The following is a 23,468-nucleotide window of genomic DNA, read 5'->3' as shown; positions in this document are numbered from 1 at the left end:
AACCCAAAAGATGGAGTGCGGCTTGACGATGAGGCCTTGGGTGAGTCCTAGTGTCTAGAATCATTGTATATTACCATACTAGATCACTCATCAAAATTTCATGGAATTTGATTAAGTCTAGAGGTCATTTTTAAAATTTTTTAAAATTCTCGGAAGGCGGAAATTTTAATAAAATCTAAATGTAAAATTTAATAAATGATATCTAGAGAAGTTGTATGAGGTATGTGTGCTCAAAATTATACCTCTCACCCTCAACTTTCTATTATGACGCATTTTGAGAGGTAAAAAATAAGTTTTAGACCCTCAAACCCTATTTTTCCTAAGTTTAATGGAAAATGTGGGAATAAATTAGCCCAACAATTAAATAAACGGTGAAAAATAAATATCCACACATGCTCAAATGATGTGGAAATGAGGTGGAAATTCATTTAAAGGTCAAAGTTGAGTTACCAAGTGATGTGGATTCCACATAAGCCACAAATCAAGCAAATCGAATTTTTTGTGGTGAAGACAACAAATTCTAGTGACAAGATTCACGATTTGAAGTTAACTCGAGCTTCAAGGAGACATCATGAGTTGACTTGAGATTGGATTAGATTTCACTCAAGTGAGGTGGAGAGTGGTCTCGTACCACTCCACTTCACTCTCCTACATGTCCTCTCATCTAATTTGAACTCCCTCATCAAGGATTGCGTGGGCCTCTAAGGAAGAAATCAAGTTGTCACTTGGGAAATTCGAATTTGCATGAAGGAGCATTGGAATGGTCACCCATTTGTTTTGGGATTGTCACCATTTTCCTTGGGATTGGCTCCCAAACTTCTATATAATAGAGACATGGGCTTTCACTATGCAGATCCATTGTTACAAGCTATTGTGCTTGGGAAAGCTCTGATCTTATGTACACTTGTTCTCAATTGCAATAAAATACTTTGGGGTTCATTCATGAGTGTTGTTCCATTGGAGTATGATGATTGACTCACTATTGGTATAATTTCTTTTGTTCATGCTTTTGATTTATGTTATTTCCATATGCTCTTGTAAATTTGTTAATGTAAAGTTATCTTGCATTGGCAATTGATTTAGGAGTATGTTCTAGGTGTAGAAATCTCTAGCTATTTTCCAATAAATTTCTATAGTTTTATTATCATTGCATTTGTTAAATCTATATGGGACTAATGTTGGATTGAAGTTTTGTTGAAGAGAATCTTGTTGGATCAAATATCAAACGTGAGGGGAAGTCTTTGGAGAGACCAACCTACTCTTGACACATTCTCCAAGGAGCTATCATTAGTTCTTTGAATTCCATAGTTTATTTTACAAAGTGATTTTCTTTGACATAGTTTGTACACAAGCAAATACTTCTAAATTTTAATCTCTTTAAAATTTGTGCTTTCATCAAATTATTTAGCTATTTAAGAGCAGTTTCCAAATTAGGCAAGTGATGGGGTTCACTTCCATCATTTGATTTGGTTTTGTATATTATTTTGTATCATACTTACATGCTCTTTTACACTAATTTTGTCTTAGTTTTGCAACCCATAGTTGGAGTTTTAACAACAAGTGCCTTCAGGAAAGACTATTGAACTCTAACTAGTTTTCTTGTAGGACATCTCAAGGAAATTCGAGATTTATTTCAAGGAGGCCGTGGACACTAGAAGGAGCTACAAAGAAGGATAGGCCATGGGCCTTTGTGGATATTGTAATTTTCAGATTTTAGAAAGATTTCTTTGGCCCTTGAGGTTTCTATTGTTTGGATGGATATTTTAGCTATTTTTAGCTCTCAATATTGTACAAATTCCCTTCAATCTTTGGGGTGGCTCTCTAAGAGGCTTTAACTCCATTGTAATATCATAATAAAAATTCTCTTTTTCTCGTGGGAGCTTGGGTTTTACCCAAGACATCTTTTCTCCTTATTTAGAAGGAGGATTTTGTGTGAGTGGATTAATTTTGCATCTCATCTTTTCTAACTTTCTTTTTTGGCTCATTTTGCATGCTTTAAAATTAACACAACCTCACCATCACATTTCGATTTTTAACTTAGATCTTGTTACAAGTTCATTTGATGCTTTGCATTTCATTTTTCTTTAGATTACAAGTTGATATTTTGCTTTAGAGCACTTATTTATTACATGCAAGTATTTTGGAGTTATGTGGTAAGTTTAATTTAGTTGCTCAACAATATTGCTTTTATTTTGGGATACACTTGCCTCGCTATAGGCTCATTTTTTTTTATTTTTTTTATCTTGATCACTTATTTTTCAAACATACTTTAAATGCAAGCATTGTACTTGTGACTCCGTATCATTTAAATTTTGCTCAAGTTTATTGGCATATCTTGAAGCAATTCACAATTTCATTTGAGCTTATGCTTAGGTGTCTTGTATAATTTTGAAGTTATATCATTGTGAGAATTTCTATTTACTTGAGGCAATTCCTCTTTTTCAAAGCAAACTTACTTGTATCATTCTAATTCACTTGCAAGTTAATCTCTTTTGTCCAATTGAAGTTACATTTGCAATTTACTTTAAGCATCATCTCATTTCCATTATTTTGAAGCATTGCAAATATCTCTTTGGAAAATTTACTTGCATCACATTTAGGCATCTTAGCATAGTTTGCATTTTAATTCAATTAACCTGCAAGCATAAGCTTGGTTGATAAACATCATACGGAAAAGACTTTATTGGAAAATTCTTCCAATTGGTACGAAATAAGGTAAAGAGTGTGTGACCCTGCAGTTATGAAGGTGACTTGCCCCCTTGTCGGAATGAATGCACATGCTGGAAAGTAAGACTTAGGGGAAAGGTATCGTTAACGACACCATCATGTCCTCAACACCTCTTTCTTACAGTCACCCCAATTTTTACCCTTTGGCAAGAGTTCAAGAGAAAAATCTCTCACCTAAAGTAAGCATTTAGCATAAAATTAACCAAAATAATTGCATCTAACCTTAGTTAAGTGCATTTCATGTTAATACACTTTACTTTTCAAGCTATTTTACTTGCAATCTATTTATATATACTTGTCACGATGAAAATGTTTTGAATTGGTTGTTATGTAATATCTCATTTGGGCAAATACCATCTCTTTCATTTTGCAAGTTATTTTATATTGCTTCTTTGCATGCTTTAGAATTGTGAATGATTATACTTTGAAAGCATTTCTTTGAGCAATTTTAATCTTGCAAGTGATATTATCTTTTTCTAACATCTATCTATTTTGATTGATAGGATTACTTATGTTTCATTTCATTTTAGAGCAAGTGTTATTTATTTTGAAGCAATATTGAAGGCACTGATCTTATATGTGTGTCTTTGATTTATGTGCTGATGGTTATTGAAGTATATTTTTATAGTGCTCATCATATTTGCTCATAATCTCAAGTAATCCAAATTAACTTTGACATCTCTTAGATACCTCACATCAGTTTCAACTTAGCTTACCATTTAGGGACCTCCCCCCTTAGCTTGCCTAGGAGAGAGCTTAAATGAAGAGAGTTGGGAATAGGTGACAACCCCATCTCTTGATTTTGGCACAAACCGCACTTTGTGGGGTTAAGGGATTTTCTCACTAACTTAGGTGTGAGTGCAAGGTGGAAACAACAATACCATCATCATATAAACAATTTTATGGTAGTCATCTCTCATTGTCAACCAAATCAGAGACATCCACCAATCCAAGCAGGCTCCTAAAATAAACTAACTTCTTGTTGGGAAGAGAATTTGTCAATGCATCAATTACTTTTAATTTTAGGTATGTTCTATGATAGAGCAATTTATTTCAATTTTCACAGTTAGCTCAATATCTTTTTCAGATTAGCAATCATATCAGCATTAAAGTAAATTGCAGATAGAACATAAATATAAATCGCAGAAGACAAGCCAAGACAAGAGGACACAAGATGTGGCACTAGCCAGGGACAAACCCCAAAGTGGGGAAACCCTTGATCAATTCTTCTTATTTGTTCTTCAATAGTTCAGCAGAGAGAGAGAGAGATAATACATATACATCAAAAGTCAACACTTTGACTTGACTTGATAAGAGCAGAGATCTTCACCATGAAGATGTCACAATGCAATTATACACCTGACACCAACGACTGCAGCTCGGAGAGCAGCCTTCAATCTTCAACTGATTTGCAGCATAAGGTCCTTCAGGGTGAGACCCTTACATCATCATGCTGCTCCTTGTCAGTTGAACCAACCCATGACACTAGCTCTGTCCATCTTATATTACAGCAGCATTAAACAGTCCTCTAATGGCTTCAGCAACATGACAACTCCATATATATTATTCTAATGATTTGAGCACTTAAATACTCATATGAAATATTGACTGTGGTGTTATGGCCTACGGCCTAACACACAGTCTTCCTTTGCTGCTCACTAGGAAGTTTGTACCTTCATACGGTCAGCTCTTCAATCTTCCTTCTATTAATGATGAAGTTCCACCAATGTCACTGAACCTAGGCCTATATTAATCTTCCCTCTAATAGTGCCCTTTGCTACTCCAAAGGTTTCCAACCAAGGTCTTCAACACAATGATTTCTCTCATAGAATTTATTGTCCATAATCTTCATCAAGTTCACACCCCTTTCTCCATCCAAGTGACTGTACTATTATCAACACAGTTCTAACATATGCTGCCTTGCTGGACAGACTTCAACGTATACCCTTCAACACTCTTCTCCATGTCATAGAAGCCACTGTCAGACCTTCCTCATCTGCCTGAAGCTTGACGTTGTTGCTGTCCAAATGTGAGGTCATATTAGGCATCTTTTAGCTGAGGAAAGACTCCTCCATGGCTGCGACTGAGGCATGCTTGAATAGTCTTCTTTTTTACTGCATTAATGGCTCCCCTTTCCAGCGTATACTTGCTACATAGAACTCCCATTGACTGCCATTGAGGACTGCGGTTAGGGCAGCATAGAGGCCTCTTGAGATAGCGTATTAGATGACTGCGTCTAGGGAGATAAGGCCTCCTATTTCTAGCGTATAAGAGTCTTCTTAAATTGCGGCTGTGGGGCAACATCTTAGTGCGTAATAAGGCCAGCAGTTAGGGTGTGTATGGACTGTGACTAGGGCACGAACAGAACTGCGGCTAGGGCTCTTTTGATCAGCGTGTAGGTCTCTCTTCTTAGGGCTGTGTATGGGTGCCTTTTAGGACAGCGATAGGGTCTCTTCTAGACCAGCAATTGGATCTTTCCTTGCTACGTTATGTAGGCTTCCTTCACCATTCTAGATCTCTCTTCCTTTCTGCATCTATGGCTTCTTCATTAGGGCAGCGTAGATCTCCATTAGGGCAGCGTAGATCCTTTCTCCATCAGGGCAACATTATCCCTTAAGATCTCTCCTCCTACTAAAACCCAAAGACAAGTAGAGAGGAAGAGATCCCAAATGAGTGTGTAGAAATGACTTGAAGGCCACCTCTATTTATACTAAAACGTTGAGCACAAGTGGGGTTTGTTTGGTTGCTGGCCGACTTTGATGAATTGTCCCATAACACAAATAAATTCATGTCTCCATGAATACTTATTGGAATCAGATGATCTTTAGATTAATCCTACACCTTTCGATGAGAGGGATCCAAGAAAAATATCAGCGGCCATTAATAAGATGACCCACATGGAGTTTGGCTCTAGTTGCCAATTTTAACAAAATTAACTTTGACATCTTTTAGAAACCTCACATCACTTTTAACTTAGCTTACCATTTAGGTACCTCCCCCCTTAGCTTGCCTAGGAGAGAGCTTAAACGAAGAGAGTTGGGAATAGGTGACAACCCCATCTCTTGATTCTGGCACCAACCGCACCTTGTGGGGTTAAGGGATTTTCTCACTAACTTAGGTGTGAGTGCAAGGCGGAAACAACAGTACCATCATCATACAAACAAATTTATGGTACTCATCTCTCATTCTCAACCAAATTAGAGACATCCACCAATCCAAGCATGCTCCTAAAGTAAACTAACTTCTTGTTGGGAAGAGATTTTGTCAATGCATCAGTTACTAACTTACTTGTTCATCTGTTGGCACACACTATAGCTTCACGACCCCATCTTGTACTAAACTTATAATATAGCTATACTTATTGTTAATATGCTTAGTCCTGACATGAAACAGGAGGTCCACAGTCATTTTGATGCTGGTTTGATTATCACAATTTATAATTGTGGGATCCAAGGGTCCTTCAAATCAATCTGATAAAAGTTTTCTCAACCAAACTGCTTCTTTTCCAACTTTACAAGCAACAACATATTCATCCTCAACACTATTAAAAGCAACAAAATCTTGTTTACAACTCATCTAGGAAATCATAGCGGATCCTAGACTAAAACAACCATCAATAGTGCTTCTTCCATCCTTCTCACTGCCACCCTTTAGGCAGTGATGTTTAGTCCCACATAAATACCTTAAGTTATGCTTGTCAACTATCTAATGATCATGACGTGGCTATAATTGAAATTGATTTAGAACATTCACTACATAACTTATATCAGGTCTAGTATTTACCAAATACATCAATGAGCCAACCAATTGACGATAACATGTAGGATCAACGAAGATAGAATCTGAACTTCTCAATTTCTTTAAATTGGTGATCATTGGAGTTGTCATAGGCTTGGAATCCATCATACCAAACTTTTGTAGAATCTTGATGATATACTTTCCTTGACCAAGATAGATTTCTCCAGGTTTTTGCCAAACTTCCAAGCCCAAATAGTAATGCATGAGTCCTAGATCTTTCATTTCAAATTCTACCACCAACTTCTTCTTACAATCTTGAATTCTATGCTACACACCTATAATGAGTAAATCATCCACATAATAAAATAATGACAGGTTCATTCTTTACTTCTGTGATGTAGAGATTTGGTTCTGCAGAACTTTTGACAAATCCAATCCTTAACAGATAGGCATCCATTCTAGCATACCAAGCTCTAGGTGCTTGTTTCAAGCCATATAGAGCTTTCTTCAACCTCCATACATGAGATTCCCTGCTATGTATCTCAAAACCTTTGGTTGTTCAATGTACACTTCTTCATCTATGGTTCCATTCAAGAAGGTTGTTTTGACCTCCATTTGGTGGATGTTCCATCCTGTTGACCACACTTTGTCAACAACTCGAAGGAAGTGGAATGCAAAGATGCAATTTTTTTTTTCAAAGTTCAAAGCCTTCAGCCAACATAATTTTATCATTGTAAACCTAATTTCTGCGAGTTGTATTGTAAATGACGCTAATATGTCCATTTAATTATGTAACAACACCTAGGTAAGCCTCTGATTTTGGCAAAGGATTTCATTGTAGGAAGTTTTTTAAACTCACCGAATTATGTGTTTCTAAACACGGATAATCTATAGAGTTTTTCTTTCAGCTTAAACCCCAAAGCTAGGGTGGAATTCATTGACAAGGTCTTAGGTGAGTCTTAATGTTATATCTAGTTTTTTATAAAAGTGTGTTTGGGAATAATTTAAGCACATTTGGCTAAATATTACAAATCACTTAGTCTATACTAGGTCGTATTGTGTTGCATAATCAGATAAATTATTGAGGGTATGAGTCTAAATGTGTTTTCCCCTTTCAAGGGTTGATATTGTAAAAATTTGATGTAAAAAATATTTTAGTGCATGGTTCCTCATATTTAGACACCATGGCTAAAATATTTGAGGGTGGAAAAAATATTAATCCCCTCTAGTGTCAATTAATTAATTTTTCTAGCTAAATTAAATAAAAATCCTAAGCCAGAAAATTAATTAATTTTGAGTCAAAAAATAATTATAGAGAAATTAATTTCTCTCTAAGTGGAAAATAATAAAAAATTCGTGGGTCAAAGAGAAGTCAATTTTTGGAGGTCCTCCACCAAGGGAAAAATAGATATTTTAAGAAAATTTGAGCCCTTGGACCTTGGTGGTTAAGTCAAAGTCAAATTTTTGAGGAAATTAATCCAAAATATTAATTTTTGGATTAATTAAAAGTGGGTTTTAAGAAAAATTCGAAATTTTCCTCAAAATGAAAAAATTCGACATTGGATATTGAAATATGATCAAGCTATTTTCAATGCTCAAGATTATTTTGACAAGGATCAAGCCAACTAGCTGTTATTTTTCACTTGGAGGGGTTTTTCTATATAAAGAAGTCATTTTGTTTCTATTGAATATCTTTGGATGATGTAAATTCTTGAACGTTGGTATTGAGCTGCTGCTATGTTGTGAACATTTTGTATGATAATAGAAATACTTTGGGGTTCAGTTCATGGTGTTTTTCTTCCGCTGATCTATGGTATGTGCTAGCTATGTGTGATCCTATTTTGAGCTGAATGTTGATAAATTATTGCTATTTCATTTGTCGATGATAAGAACATTCTATTGATATATCCTATCTTAGGTTATCTGATTCACCATATGATCTAACAATTTTCTTGAGAATATTATAGAGATTTACAGGTATGCTAGCCCTTGGGCTCCAAGTTCACAGACTGTGGGGAAGAGCTGACTATGTTTGGGCTTTGAGATTTCTTTATGGTATTTGATTTTGCAGGAGGGTTTCAGCCAATATTTATTTTTCGAAATTTGCTCATCCATTGTTATTTATCCAAAATTATTTCTCCAAAAAATTGTAAAATTTTGTAAATATTGTATATTTGTCAATTATTTGTAAATAATTTGTAAATTATCTCTAACCCATTTGTTTTGTAGCACTTGGAGTTTTATTTTTTTGGGGGTTTTATATTTTGTATATATGTTTGGAGTTTTGGCATTCTTTGACTCATTTGTGTGGGTGAACTTCAAGTTGGTCAAGAAGATTTTTACTGGGCTTTTGAGGCAGATCTAGGCCTAGGAAGACAAGATTTAGTCTTCATTCATCCTCCAGGCTCAACATCCAACATTTTTGCAGTGATTTGTGGTGAATTTTGGTATTTGCATGGGTCCCAAATTTTTTTGAGGCCTCCAGGGCCTAGCTGCCACCTTCTCCAGCTTAACTGTGCCTTCTTTTCCCTATGCGTCAACCTTTTCTCCTCATTTGGGTGAGCCGCGGGCCATTTTGACCTTGTAAACCCTAGTCGCAACCTTCTTGGGTCTCGACCTCCCTTTAGGTAAGCCATCTAGCCTTCTAGAGGCATCAACCCCTTCTTTCTAGCCTAGCTGTGGGCTTAGGATGCCCCTAGGAGCCTTTGGTCCCCTTGAGACCCTAGCCGTAGGCCCTCTAGGGCCTGGGGTCTTGACCTCCCTTTAGGGGAGCCATCTAGCCTTTTAGAGGCATCAAGCCCTTCTTTCCAGCCTAGATGTGGGCTTATGATGCCCTTGGGAGCCTTTGGTCCTCTTGGGACCCTAGCTGCAGGCCCTCTAGGGCCTTTTCTTGCCCAACGTCAGCCTCTAAGGGTTTGACATCAGCCCTAAGGGGCTTATTTCCCTTTGCCGTGTTTCTCCTTGGCCTTTTTTCGCCCTTGTTTGCCATTTCCAACCCTTTGTTCACCCTTCTAGCCCTAATCTTGGGGTTTTGTAGCCTTCTAGCCCTGCCCCTAGTCTTGTATTTAGTCATCTCTGATTTTTGTATGATTTTAGTGGTCTAACATTGTGATTTTGCAGCAATATTAGAGCTAACCTGGTGATTGCAGGTAGCCAAGTCCACTGGAAACTTCATTATCCATCTACAAGGCCTCAAGGCCTCTTGGTTTGCTCTCTAACCCTCTTGTTTCATCATTGTCCTAAACTTGAATTCTGAAGTATTTTATGACAACAACATATTTAGGGCCTAAACATACTCTAAATAAGCCTAAATTTACTAATTGATCACCTAAGGCATTTATAATTAATCTAAAGTTAAATTTGAGTGCATAGAAGTGGGTTTTTGTGGACTGTTGGGTAATCTTCAGATTTGATATGTTTGCTACAGCCACATAAAAATACCTACAATAGTGATTAAATTTCATAAAATTGGTTGAAGGTTATCTAATCTCACTTGTCTATTATTTCTTGCATCTTGTGGATTTTGAATAAATGTTTAATTGGATTATTGAGTGATTTTCCTATCGCTGCGATCATATGATTATTGGCTGATCCAGATTGCATTTTTGCATAATCATCATCTATTTGCAATCTTGCATTAACACACACATGTACCCTAATCAAATTGGTGAGTGTTTAGTGTGATTGGCTAATTGCTCTAAGTGGCATTGTGGATAAATGCTCTAAATTTCTTAGTGCCATTATTGTCATTAGATAAGTAGATTTATTATTGAATTCAATATCTCTTAGTTGTGATAAGTCATCTATCTAATTGGCATATTGGTGAAGCATTGATCTTGCATTATTTATCTCTTGAGCAATTGTTTGTTGATATTAGTGGTAACACTTTCTGGCACCATTAAGTTTTGGGCACTCCTTGTGGTTGACATTAGGGGAATTTTGAGGTCTAAAATGGGCCTCCTAAGAAAAATGTACAGCCAAAATAACTTTATAAGAACCAACAGGATTCAAGATGGTGATGTCAATCATGGGGGATGATTCACTATTTTTGGAGGAAAAAAGTAAAAAGATTAAAAAATAATAAAACTATTTTTTCAATTCGTATTTTTCACTTATCTCCCTAAGGTTTTATTCGAATTTCAAGTGGGAGTACTCATTGGATGCAAAATTTGATTCCTCATCCAAGGAGTACCCATGTTGCATACTTTTGATGGACTCTACTACACGAAAAATGAGAAATACATAAAAAACGTGATTGTAATAATGTTTTTTCATGTATTTCTCATTTTTCGTGTAGTAGAGTCCATCAAAAGTATGCAACATGGGTACTCCTTGGATGAGGAATCAAATTCTGCATCCAACGAGTGTTGCCGCTTGAAATTTGATTAAACCCATAGGGAGATAAGTTGAAAATGCGAGTTGAAAAAATAGTTTTTTCTTTTTTCCCTCAATTTGATGATGTAATCTAATCTTATTTTATTATTTCCAAGATTATTTTTTAATTTCTTTAGGAGGCCCATTTTAGACCTCAAAAATCCCCTAATGGATTGTCATTCATCTATTGTGTAAGTACTTCATTATTCATTGAAGATTGTTGTAATCAATTACTTAAGAACATTAAGTAATCTCACCTAAAGAACACTCATATCTTGTACTTGCATCTTAGGTTTAGTCTTTTGCATTAGTTAATTTGTTTCCAAGCATAAGCTTGGTCGATAGAGATATAGGCCCACCTTTCTCATTTAGCTTAAGTAGTTTAGCACCTCTTTAGTGGTTAACATGGTGACCTTGTAGTTCTCAGAGCCACAGCCTTTGCAGCGTCGGAGACATTAGATGGTTAGAACCTAAGGAGAGGTATTGTTAACCAAGCCTTTGCTTGCTTCCCCTTGGCTTCTCTCTCACAAACTACCCTAGAGACTAGCTTCAAAACAAATAAGAGGGAGGATACATTTAGAATAGGTATATAACTTAAAATGAACCAAGATTTTGCATCTCACCTAGATTGTAGGATTTGCATCTCATTTAGGATAGCGAAGCATCCCTTAGGCAACCACTGTTCATCCAATAACTTGGTAAATAATCTGTCTTAAAGCAAGTAAATTGACTCCATTTAAAGCACTAGTCTTCCATGATAATCTAATCTAATCATTTAAACTTGCTATCTCAACCAAGTTGCTAGGCCATTCAATTGTGTCTCTCGGATTTTTTGGTTGCCAACAAATCTCCTATCTTCACATTTCATAGGGACTACTCCCCATAGCTTGTTGTAGGGAGACAACTAGAACAGAGAGGGTAGGGATCAGAGTGACAACCCCCGCCCTGAATATTGTCGCATCTTGCCTGTACAGTTTGGGCAACAACACATCCAATAGTAGCTACTAAAGAAATCAAGGATCTAATGGTAGTGTACCTGGCGGTAGGAGCAAATGTTTCTTAGTAGTCCACTCCTTCCTTTTGAGAGAATCCCCTTGTTGCAAATCTTGCTTTGTATTTATCTATACTCACATCAACAACATGTTTGATTTTCTAGATCCATTTGGATGTGATAAAAGACTTGTCATTAGGTCTAGGAACAATTTCCCAAACCCCATTCTTCATGGTTGGTTGATATTCTTCTTGTATGGCTTTCTTCCATTCATCATGATGAGTTTCTTGTTCAAATGTAGTTGGTTCTACTTCAATTAGTTTTATCATATATGCTGCATATCCGGAGTACCTTTTTGGTCTTTTGCTTTCTTTGAAAGTACCTTTTGCTGCTCCATGCCCTTTGGCATCTTCAAGTGTAACTTTTAACCAATTTGTCTTCTTCTTTGCTTTGGGAATGATTGTAAGTTGAATGGGTTCACTTGGTCCTTCTTTTTCTTGATTTGTAGGTGCATTGTTGTGATGTTCTTCTTGTTCAAAGCGAGGGATATATTCATCATCAGATTCAATAGGAATATCTTTGGACTTCTTGTATGCAAAGTTTTCATCAAATATTACATCTCTACTCACTTCAATTCTATGATCTTCTCTTGTGTAGATTCTATAAGCTTTTGATGAAAGACTATATCCAACAAAGATTCCTGTGAAAATTCTATCACTGCAACATTTGATTTACTTTTCCTACTTATTCTTCAATAAGTTATTTATGAAATTCCTTCATTAAACATTAAAATAAATTCTGCTGCAGATATCACACCGTAATACAGAAACAAACACATGTACAAGAATCAACACATTGACACAGATATTTTGGACAATAGTCCCCGGAAAAACCCAATGTGGGAAAACCGGTGCAGCAAGGGAGGATTTTATTATTCAGCAATTCAGTACAACAGGGTGCCAAACTGGCTTACCCATAGAGAGAAAAATTCTCCAGCACTTCTCCCAGTACCAACGTCAGCTTTGTTGACCTCTGCGTAGCTCCCAAACAGCCCCTGTTTGACTACATCATCCCTGGGCCTCTCTGCATCACCCACACAGGCCCTCTAGTGACTGCGCAGTCTCCTGCTGCCTCTGCGTCTGCCTTAAACGCCCTGCGTTTGCCTCTCCTGCCTCAGCGCTGGTTTCCAGTGCCTGATCCCGTCTCTTTGTTCCATACTTGCTGCCTCCCGACTGCTCACTAGACCACTAGTTTGAATTTCTCAGCGAACCCCTCTCTAGAAATTGAACTGACTAGTCTCCCTTAGTGTGTTCTCCAAGTGACTCTCAAGCCTCCTCTTATACTTTTCTCGTTGAAAAATCAATGACCGAGACTAAGCCCCTAATCAATGGCTAAGATTAACTCTGGCTTGATCCATGACTTTTGGACCCTTCTAACACAATTTTATATTAATTCACGTTAATATTTTATTTTCTCTAAGTTTAGACTTAGGGACTCCATTCAAAATATTAATTATTTTAATATCTCTCAAACTGTTTAGAATTTTCCCAAACCATTTCTGGGTATTGGAGATCTCATGTGCTTTAGCCTCTCCACCAATTTTCGTGGCTAGAGCACATTCAGTGCTACCCGAAATCATCACTCCCTCTTAGCAAGGACTGTGCTCTAGTAATACTCTTCACTGAGTATCACCCTGATCATCCGGCATCGGTCAATGTGCTGATGCTAATCCTTCCTGCCCAACATCCTCTGGACTGCTGCATCCTGTACTGCTACGCATGGCTTTGCTACTGCCACTGCTGCATCTGTATGACAACTCCCTCTACATCCGTGCTGTTGTTGGTCCTTTCTCCCAACACTGAATTCATACTGCAACTCCCTCTGCATCCGTGTTGTTATCACTCCCATTTCTGCTACTGAAATGGGTTCTTTACCATCCCCATCTTTTCCCTAAAGTAGTCAAACTTGTCCTTCCAAGGGCCTTGGTGAGGATGTCCACCACCTGTTCTCCTGTAGGAGTGTAGCTCAACTGTACAGCTCCTCGTTGGACACAGTCCCTGACAAAGTGACATCAGATATCAATATGCTTCGACCTATCATGAAACACTGGATTCTCAGAGAACTTGATGCAACTCTGATTATCGCACATGATCTTGGTCGCCTTCATAATCCTTTTGAATAGGTTCACAAGCAGTTTTCTAAACCATATGGCCTCACACGAAGCTATGCTCGCCACCATATATTCTGCCTTAGATGAGCTCAGAGCCATGGACTTTTGTTTCCTATTGCACTAGGAGGTCATTCCTGATCTAATGTTGAAATAGTACCTAGAGGTACTTTTTCGATCCATTGAACTTCCTGCCCAATCTGCATCAGTAAATCCACTCAAACTGATATCCTTAGCTTTGGTGTACAAGAGTCCATAATCGACTGTTCCTTATAAATACCTGAGAACGTGTTTGGCTGCTGCTCAGTGTACCCTTTTCAGTTCCACCATGACTTGATTGAGGGTGTTGACAATGTAGCAAATGTCTGGCCTTGTGTTGACCAGATACATTACGGATTCTATGAGATGCTTGTATAGGGTGGGATCAACATCCTTGCCTTCTGATGCATCAATCTTCTTCCCGTTGGTGATCATTGGAGTAGCCATGGGTCTACAATCCTCCATCCTGAATCTTTTCAGGATTTCTGTAGCATACCTCCCTTGCCCAAGGAAGATTTCTCCTTTCAACTGCGAAACTTCCAACCCTAGGAAGTAATGCATTCATCCCAAATCCTTCATAACGAATTCTGTGGCTAGATTCCTTTTGCAGTCCCCAATGAGCCTAGATGATCTTGTTAGAAAGAGATCATCCACATACAATACTAAGATTAGCCGCTCGTTCTCTACAAACAGATAGTAGAGATTCGGATCCACGTCACTCTTGACAAATCCCATCTTCTGCAAGTAGCCATCTATTCGACCATACCATGCCCTAGGTTCTTGTTTCAGCCCATACAAGGCTTTCTTCAGTTTGCTTACATGAGACTTTTTCTCATGTGTCTCAAAGCCCTCTGTTTGTTCAATGTATACCTCTTCTTCTATTACCCCATTCAGAAAAGCCGTTTTGACATCCATTTGATGAATCTCCCATCCCATCTGAGCTACAAGAGATATCACAGTCCTAATAGACGTATACTTGGCTACCGGGGCGAAGGTCTCCTCGTAGTCAATTCCTTCCTTTTGAGCATACCCCTTAGCCACAAACCTGGCCTTGTATTTCTCAACACTGTCGTCTGCAGCATATTTGATCTTGTAGATCCATCTCGAACCTACCACTGATTTGTCTTGAGGCCTTGGCACTACCTCCCAGACATCGTTCACCATTATGGAGTTGTACTCCTCTACCATCGCGTCTAGCCAAACTTGATGTTGAGCTGCCTCCTTGAAACTGGCAGGCTCCCCATCCTGAGCTACTAATGCCTGATATCTATCTCGCTGTTTTCGCTCCCTCTTATTGTTTCTTGGCGCACTGATGAAGTCCTCTACATCTCGTAGAATTTGACGAAGTTCCCTGCTAGTTCTTCCTCTACTAGCAGGTGCTTCCATTAGCTCCTCCTCCTCATCCTGAGAATCTTCCTAACGCGGGGAAGACTTTTTTACTTCCGTTGGTTGAAGAGGCTTAACCAGTGGCTCCTCTTTTGACTGCTCCTCGAAAGGCATCTCACGAGATTTTCTGAAAGCCTTGTCCTCCATGAACTTTACATCTCGTCGAACTACTACCTTCCTGCTCCCTGGAAGGGAGATACTGTATTCCATAGCGTTCTCACTATATCCCATCAGATATCCCTTTTCCGCAGTTTGATCTAGCTTCTTCCTCTTTTCGTCTGGTATGTGGCAATATGCTAAACTCCCAAATATCTTGAAATGACTGACTTCAGGTGTCTTCCCTGTGAAAACTTTCTCTGTAGTAATTTTTCCCAATGCCCGATGAGGAGTCCTGTTCTAAACATAGACTGCTGTGTTGCATGCTTCCGCCCACAGGAATTTCGGCATATCCTGATCATACATCATGGCCCTAGCTGCTTCTACAATAGTCCTGTTCTTTCTTTCTGCTACTCCATTTTGCTCTGGATTGTAGGGAGTTGTCCACTCTCTTCTGATGCCCTCCTTAGCACAAAAATCAGTGAAGTCTTTATCGACATACTCTCCACCATTATTTGAGCGCAAAACTTTTATTTTCTTCCTAGTCAGATTCTCCACCAGAGCCTTGAACTCTTTGAATCAACAGAAAACCTCGTCCTTGGTTTTCAAAAAATAAATCCAAGTTTTCCTTGAGTGGTCATCAATGAATGTAAGGAAATACTTGGCACCACTGAGAGCTTTGACAGACATAGGTCCGTAGATATCTGAGTGTATCAATCCTAGTACACTCTTGGCCCTGTGTTTGCTCCTAGGAAATGTTGCCTTGGCATAGAGTGCATCCTCTGCTTACATCATCTCGTTCCGTACTCAGATCTGGAACTCCTGTTACAGTGCTCCTGAGAATTCTCAGAGCTCCATGGTGCAAATGACCCATTCTTCTGTGCCATAGTTCATTCAAGTCCTTGTCTCCATGACTGCCTATTAGTGCCATTGGTGATTCTAGTTGTAATCTATACAACCTGTTACTTTTGATCCCGATCTGCACTTTCTTTTTCCAGCTCAGGTGTTTGACATATACCTTCTCCTTGATGAAGTAGACATCATAGCCCTTGCCTTGAAGTTGCGACACGGAAAGTAAGTTCATCCCCAATCCTGGTACATGCAACACATTTGTAGCACGGAACCGTTCTCCCGATTTTGTTTGAAAAACTATGGTACCCTTCCCTATTGGAGTACACTTTGCCTTGTTCCCCATGGTGATCTGAAAGTTCATCTTCTCTTCTCGATATTCTGAGAAACATTCCCTGATTCCCATCATATGCCACGAGGCTCCACTGTCTATATACCACACTTCTGATGATGCAGAACTAGTCATACAAGCCACTTCTTCCAGCCTAGAAGCCAACATAGAGAAATCGAAGTCTCTTTCTCTTGTGCAATCTTCTGAAAATTTGTGCGAGTCCCCTGACGTGGATGCCTCTGCATTGTGGTCTCGACCCATAACTGATTTTCCCTTCCTGTCTCTGATAACTTGGCTTCGATACCGTGTGAAAATTCTATGACTGCAACATCTGATTTACTTTTCCTACTTATTCTTCAGTAAGTTATTTATGAAATTCCTTCAATAAACATTAAAATAAATTCTGTTGCAGATATCACACCGTAATACAGAAACAAACACATGTACAAGAATCAACACATTGACACAGATATTTTGGACAACAGTCCCCGGAAAAACCCAATGTGGGAAAACCGGTGTAGCAATGGAGGATTTTATTATTCAACAATTCTTCAGTACAACAGGGTGCCAAATTGGCTTACCCACAGAGAGAAAAATTCTCCAGCACTTCTCCCAATCCCAGCGTCAGCTTGGCTGACCTCTGCGTGGCTCCCAGACACTCTGCGTTAGCCCCTGCTTGACTGCGTCAGCCCTAGGCCTCTCTGCGTCACCCACGTAGGCCCTCTAGTGACTGCGCAGTCTCCTGCTGCCTCTGCGTCTGCCTGAAATGCCCTGCGTCTGCCTCTCCTGCCTCAGCGCTGGTCTCGAGTGCTTGATCCTGTTTCTCTGTTCCGTACTTGCTGCCTCCTGATTGCTCACTAGATCACTAGTTTGAATTTCTCAGCTAACCCCGCTCCAGAAATTGATTGACTAGTCTCCCTCAGTGTGTTCTTCAAGTGACCCTCAAGCCTCCTCTTATACTTTTCCCGTTGAAAAATCAACGACCGAGATTAAGTCCCTAATCAACGGCTAAAATTAACTCTGGCTTGATCCATGACTTTTGGACCCTTCTAGCATTGTTTTATATTAATTCACATTAGTATTTTATTTTCCTTAAGTTTAGACTTAGGGACTCCATTAAAAATATTAATTATTTTAATATCTTCCAAATTGTTTAGAATTCGCTCAAACCAATGTTGCACGAAGCGGAAGAAAAGTGGAAGTGTTTTTTGGAAGCGGGGACGCCGAAGCGTCATTTTCCAAAAATCTAGGAAGCGAAGCGTCTGCTATACATATATATATATATATATATATATATATATATATATATATATATATATATTATATTTTTTTGCATTTATACTCAAAACAAACACCCCAAATACCAAATTAATTGTAGAAGACATGAAAACATGCATATTTTTGCATAAATCAAGATAGATATGGCATCCATTGTACATTAATGATTAATTATTTGAGCATCAACCATTTAGAATCTAGATTCTTCTCCTCTTGTCTAGCCTTTGCCTCTACCTCGATTGTCTAGGGATATTAGTCAACATTGCCCAATTTTGATCAAACTACCTAACTCAAGACTTAAAATATGGTAGAAAAAGCTTAAGATGCTTGATCGATGATTTTGACTTGATTGAAAGGTAATTTTTTGCTAAGGGCGTGCCACGTGACAAAGGAGTTCAACAATTAACACCACCAACACTAGGTACATATAGGGCTTGGTGCTCTTGATTAAACGCTAATCGCATACCTTAATACTTGATATAATCTAATGAAATGCCACAATCCCATTGATCCTAAATTCCTGAAAACTATTAAGTCTGCTGAATTTTGAATAGGATATGAAATTCTATTTTCTCCATATGAAGTCCAATGAGGCTGGAACCACTCTCAAACATCTTGAGTCATTTCATGGTAATGTTAAAAATTTAAGTAAAAGGATGAAAATGAAAAATAAAGGAGAATGTCACTTTTACTTTAAGAATTTAACATTACCATGAGGGAGCATATGCTATATTTATTTATTTTTTTGCCTTCATTCGTCACCCTAACCCAAGGTGGACCCATCCCCAACAAGAAAACTCACCAAAAATAAAAATAAAAATTGAAAAAAAAAATGATTTTCCAAACGCTTTTCCGGAAGCTTTTCCAAAAGCGTACGGAAAGCATACGGAAGCGTACGCTTCCCCCTTCGAAGCGCAACGCCTCTGACGCCCGAAGCGTTGTACGAAGCGCGTTTCAGCGCTTCGGAAGTGCCACGCTTCCAAAAAGTCCAGGAAGCGGCAAAAAATGCCGAAGCGGCGCTTCCGACCAAGCTTCCTAGGCGCTTCCGTACGGGACGCGCTTTGGGGCTTGGAACCGTGGGGGGGGGGTGCTTCGTGCAACACTGGCTCAAACCATTTTTGGGTATTGGAGATCTCATGTGCTTTAGCCTCTCCACCAATTTTTGTGGCTAGAGCACATCCGATGCTACCCGAAATCAACAATTCCCTTTAGACTAGTAGATTCTAACTTCTTTCTTTTATCTTTTAGAATGTGAATGTAGGCATGGCATCCAAAGATACAAAGATGATCTACATACGACTTCTTTCCTGAGAATGCTTCCTTTGGTGTCATATTCTCAAGAATTCTATGAGGACGTCTATTTTGTATGTATATTGTTGTCATTGTTGCTTCTCCGCATAAGAATTTTGGAATGTCTTGATCAAATATCATGGTCTTGATACATTCTTCAATGGTCGTATTCTTCCTTTCTACTACATTTTGTTTGGGATTATGAGGAACTATGAGATTCCTTTTAATACCTACTTCTTTGCAAAGGGCTATGAGTTCCTTAGATGTATATTCACCACCATTGTCAGATCTAAGAGTCTTTATCTTCATTTTTGTCAAATTCTCCACCTCTGATTTGAAATCCTGGAATTTTTCATAGACTTCATCCTTAGTTTTGAAAAGATAAATCCAAGTCTTCCTAGAATGATCATCAATGAAGGTCGCATAGTATAGATGGCCTCCAAGAGATTTATTTGCCATTGGTCCACACACATCTGAATGAATGAGGTCTAACACTTCTTTAGACCTTGAGTCACTACTTGAAAAAGGTTTCCTTGTATTCTTCCCTAAAGCATTCCCCTTACATAGTCCTTCATGATTCTCCTTCAAGTTGGGGATGCCTTTTACCATTTTACTTAAAGAGGGAAATATTTTATATTGAAGGTGCCCATATCTTCTATGCCAAAGTTCAAAGAAACTAATATCCATGTGAACAAGACCTTGAGTAGAATTTGTTAAAAGTCTATAAAATCTTCCTTTACGAATCCCAATAACCCTTGCTTTATCAATGCTAGAGTCCCTTCCCCAACAAGAATTTTTCCATTTACAAAAGCAGTCCTATCTCCTTTATCTTCTAGATAAGAAACAGGAAGTAAATTCTTTTTCAAACTTGGAACTTAGAGGATGTCATTGAGATGAAGCTTTCCACCATTCTTCAATTTCAATGAGGTAGATCCATAGTTGCGGGGGAGCGCTCCCCCCCCCTCGCTCCCCCTCCCAATCCGCGCTCCGGGCGGGAGCGACTCGGGAGCGGGTCGGGAGCGCACTCCCGAAAAGGAAGCGATTTCGGGAGCGCGCTCCCCAAAAAAAATTTCACTCCCTGCCTTTTCGGGAGCGTTTTGCCTTTTTTGCATTTTTTTTTTGTAGTAATGTTCGAAATGCAATTTTTTTTTTAAAGAAACAAATAGTTTTTGAGTGGGGCAGCTTAATGATCAAGTGTAGGCCCTAGTATTGATATGCTATTCATGGTAATGTTAAATTCTTAAAGTAAAAGTGACATTTTCTTTAATTTTCATTTTCATCCTTTTACTTAAATTTTTAACATTACCATGAAATGACTCAGGATGTTTGAGAGTGGTTTCGTCCTCATTGGATTTCATATGGAGAAAGTAGAATTTTAGATTTCATTCAAAATCCAGCAGACTTATCAGTTTTTCAGGATTTCAGGATTGGGGGATTGCAATGTTTCCATTGAATTTTGTCATGTATTAGGGTATGGAACTCGTATTTAATCAAGAGTACCAATCCCTCTATGTACCTTGATGTTAGTGACATTGGTTGTCGAACTCCTCTATCATGACCCTTCTAAAAATGTACGCATCACTCAAACAAAATCTTGACTTGACATGCTATGCTTTTTCTATCTTATGTTAAATGCTTAGAGGGTGATATTAATGACAAAGATCCCTATACAAATACAAAGGTAATGACAAAGATACCTCTGGATATTAATGCTTGGAGGTTGATATTAATGACAAAGATCCTGATTTTGCAACAAGACTAAAAAATTAGACATTTCTCGTGGTGGCAAGAGACCCAAGCATAAGAAATAGATAATAGATTTAATTCTCTTTTCTAGTTTCTAGTAGCTTTTATAACTAGTGACTCTTTCATATTTATTATGATATTTTTTTAAACAATATATGACAATTTAAGTTTGAAGTTGGCAATTATAACTCATTAGTAATGAAAGTTGAAAGTTGTTTCATTTCATTTCATTTTATAACATTTCATTTCATGTTAGATATTATTTGTTGTAATGGTTACACTTAGCTTACAAGTACAACTTTGGTGATCAATGATGATAAATGTTATATATTGAATTTTGAAAGCTCTAAACTTTAAGATTGATGAATCATGAGACTCAATATGTTGTATGTTACTATGTTACTAACTTGCGGACGTGGTTGATGAAGATTATAACTTCTAGATGATTGTTGTTATATGGTTCAATCTATGCTTTTCTATGTTTTTTATATCTAATTCATCATTCTACATGTTTTTGTTGACATATATGTATCAAAAATTAAAAAATATATATATTTTTAAAAAATCGCTCCGGGATTCGCTCCCAAACCGGGAGCTTCTGAAAATGGTCGCTCCCGCTCCCGTTTTCGCTCCCGCTCCCGCTCCCAAGTAACATGGGGTAGATCTAAGACCCTTGACTTCATAGCTTTGTTGTCTCCAATCTCCACTACATGAGGTGATGATCCTTTTGATAAAGTTTGTAGTTGTCCACTTTCTCATGTCATATGTCTTGAGGCTCCACTTTTAATGATCCATGCATTTTCATCATTAAATGTAACTATAAGTGTTACTATGCATTTTTCAATATTGATTCTTCTAGATAGATTGTAGATGATCTTGACTCCAAAGCTTCCTGCAACTTTTGAGAGACATCTAAGGGTTTTGAGTCCCATCTTCAAATGACTTGCCATTGATGAGAGAGATCTTTCTTTCAAGAGTGATTTCCTTTCTCCAATTGATAGAGCTATACTCTTTTACCATGGCATCTATCGACACTTGATGTTGTGCGGCCTCCTGAAAGATGGAAGGTTCTTCAACCTGAGCCACCAACGCTTGGTACCTGTCAGGCTGTCTGCGTTGTCTTTTGTTCGTCCTAGGAGTTCCAATAAATTCCTCTGCATCCCTTATTATCTAACGAACCTCTCTACTGGCTCGACCACTAGTTGTGAGAGGTTCAGCTAGCTCCTCCTCATCTTGCCTCTGTTGCTCCATCTACTAAGAACTTCCCAGATTTCTTGTACTTGAGGAAACACTAGTACTAGTCATAGTACTTGATTCTTGTCACTGTCCTCCTACCTGTCCCATTGGCTGCCCTTGCAACTGAACCAAATGAGCTTCTGCTGACTGATTCTGATCACCTGCAGGCATCTCACGAGATCTCCTTGTTATCCCCCACAATGTCCCAGGTTGAGAGGAATCGACGGAGGTAACCATAGACCAAGCTTTCAATTTGGTAGCTAGCCCTACCAAACCAGAGAGGGCTCTCTCTATGAGATCACAACCAAAGAATTGATTGGAATATAAAAGGATTTTAGGCTAGATATGCTAGGCTCATATAGGTTTTGAAAATTTAGGGTTTTGATGTTGGACAAGGGATGAAAACCAGGTAACTAGGTCAAAGGATCAAAAGGGTAACAACAACAAAGATATAAAGGAGCAAGGTAGCAATAGTTTTGTGATGGCTTAGGGTTTGTCAGTGTAGTGTAGTGTTCAGAAGAAATAAGAGGTCTTAATGAGCATATATATCATGAATTCATTAAGCAAGAAAGAAAATAACACATAATGATATTCCCATCAAAACAAAGCTTTATGAAAAGAATTATGCTTATAAACTTAAGGAAAAACCACTGAAGAACTGATGAATGGAAAGAGAAGATGAATATCTTTCATATGAAACTATAACAGAGAAAATACAAGATCACAAACTCACTGCACATGAATTTGATTTCCTGAAAATGCTCAAGCACAAGCTACAAGAGTTCTCTCCTCAAATGTCCAACCCTTCTCTTTGACTAAGAAAATGATACATATAGACCAAAATAAACAGTTTCCCCACCCTTAGGGGTCAAATCCATGAGTGGTGGAACAGTTCCCAAGAATATCTCAACCAACAAGTCAGACTAAGAAGGTTGAATACAAACTCTTCTTCTAGACTTTGATTTGAGTTTTATATCATTAATGGGGCCTAAGTTAACATAAAAACAACTTATTAAACAGTGAAAATTTTGCAAAAATCTCATAAATTTCCAGGTGCGTATCAAGCTGTTGGAGGCCATTTTTGAGTGCCTTGCTGAAGTCCAAATCCAGATCTAAAGCATGTTCTGGAAAGCTGGGAGAGTGTAGATGTATTTAGAGTATTTGTGTGCTCAAAATGATCCATTTTTGGCTGAGATATAGCCATTTTCCCAAGGTGTCTC

At 38.2% G+C, this 23,468-nt stretch overlaps 1 protein-coding gene across 4 annotated transcripts in view; it reads left to right on the top strand.

Moving 5' to 3' along the window:
* Positions 1 to 23,468, top strand: part of LOC149219992 (putative aspartyl aminopeptidase) — a 371,039-nt gene that overhangs the window by 332,834 nt on the left and 14,737 nt on the right. Inside the window, exon 10 of one of the 4 annotated variants that reach the window (XM_089384594.1) lies at positions 2,739 to 2,805. The exons of 2 other annotated variants lie outside the window; for them this stretch is intronic. In XM_089384594.1, coding sequence (XP_089240720.1) covers positions 2,739 to 2,805 — 67 coding nt within the window. Of the gene's footprint in view, positions 1 to 1,605; positions 2,024 to 2,738; positions 2,806 to 23,468 lie in introns of those variants that run through there. One more of the 4 variants, XM_089384595.1, reaches the window with a different exon arrangement.

Source organism: Pinus tabuliformis, chromosome Q (assembly GCF_031772625.1).
Source record: "Pinus tabuliformis cultivar Carrire ecotype Pingquan chromosome Q, CPIR1, whole genome shotgun sequence".
Classification (NCBI taxonomy): domain Eukaryota; kingdom Viridiplantae; phylum Streptophyta; class Pinopsida; order Pinales; family Pinaceae; genus Pinus; species Pinus tabuliformis.
The sequence above is the reverse complement of the archived record's forward strand: the minus strand, read 5'-3'. Positions and strand labels throughout refer to the sequence as shown.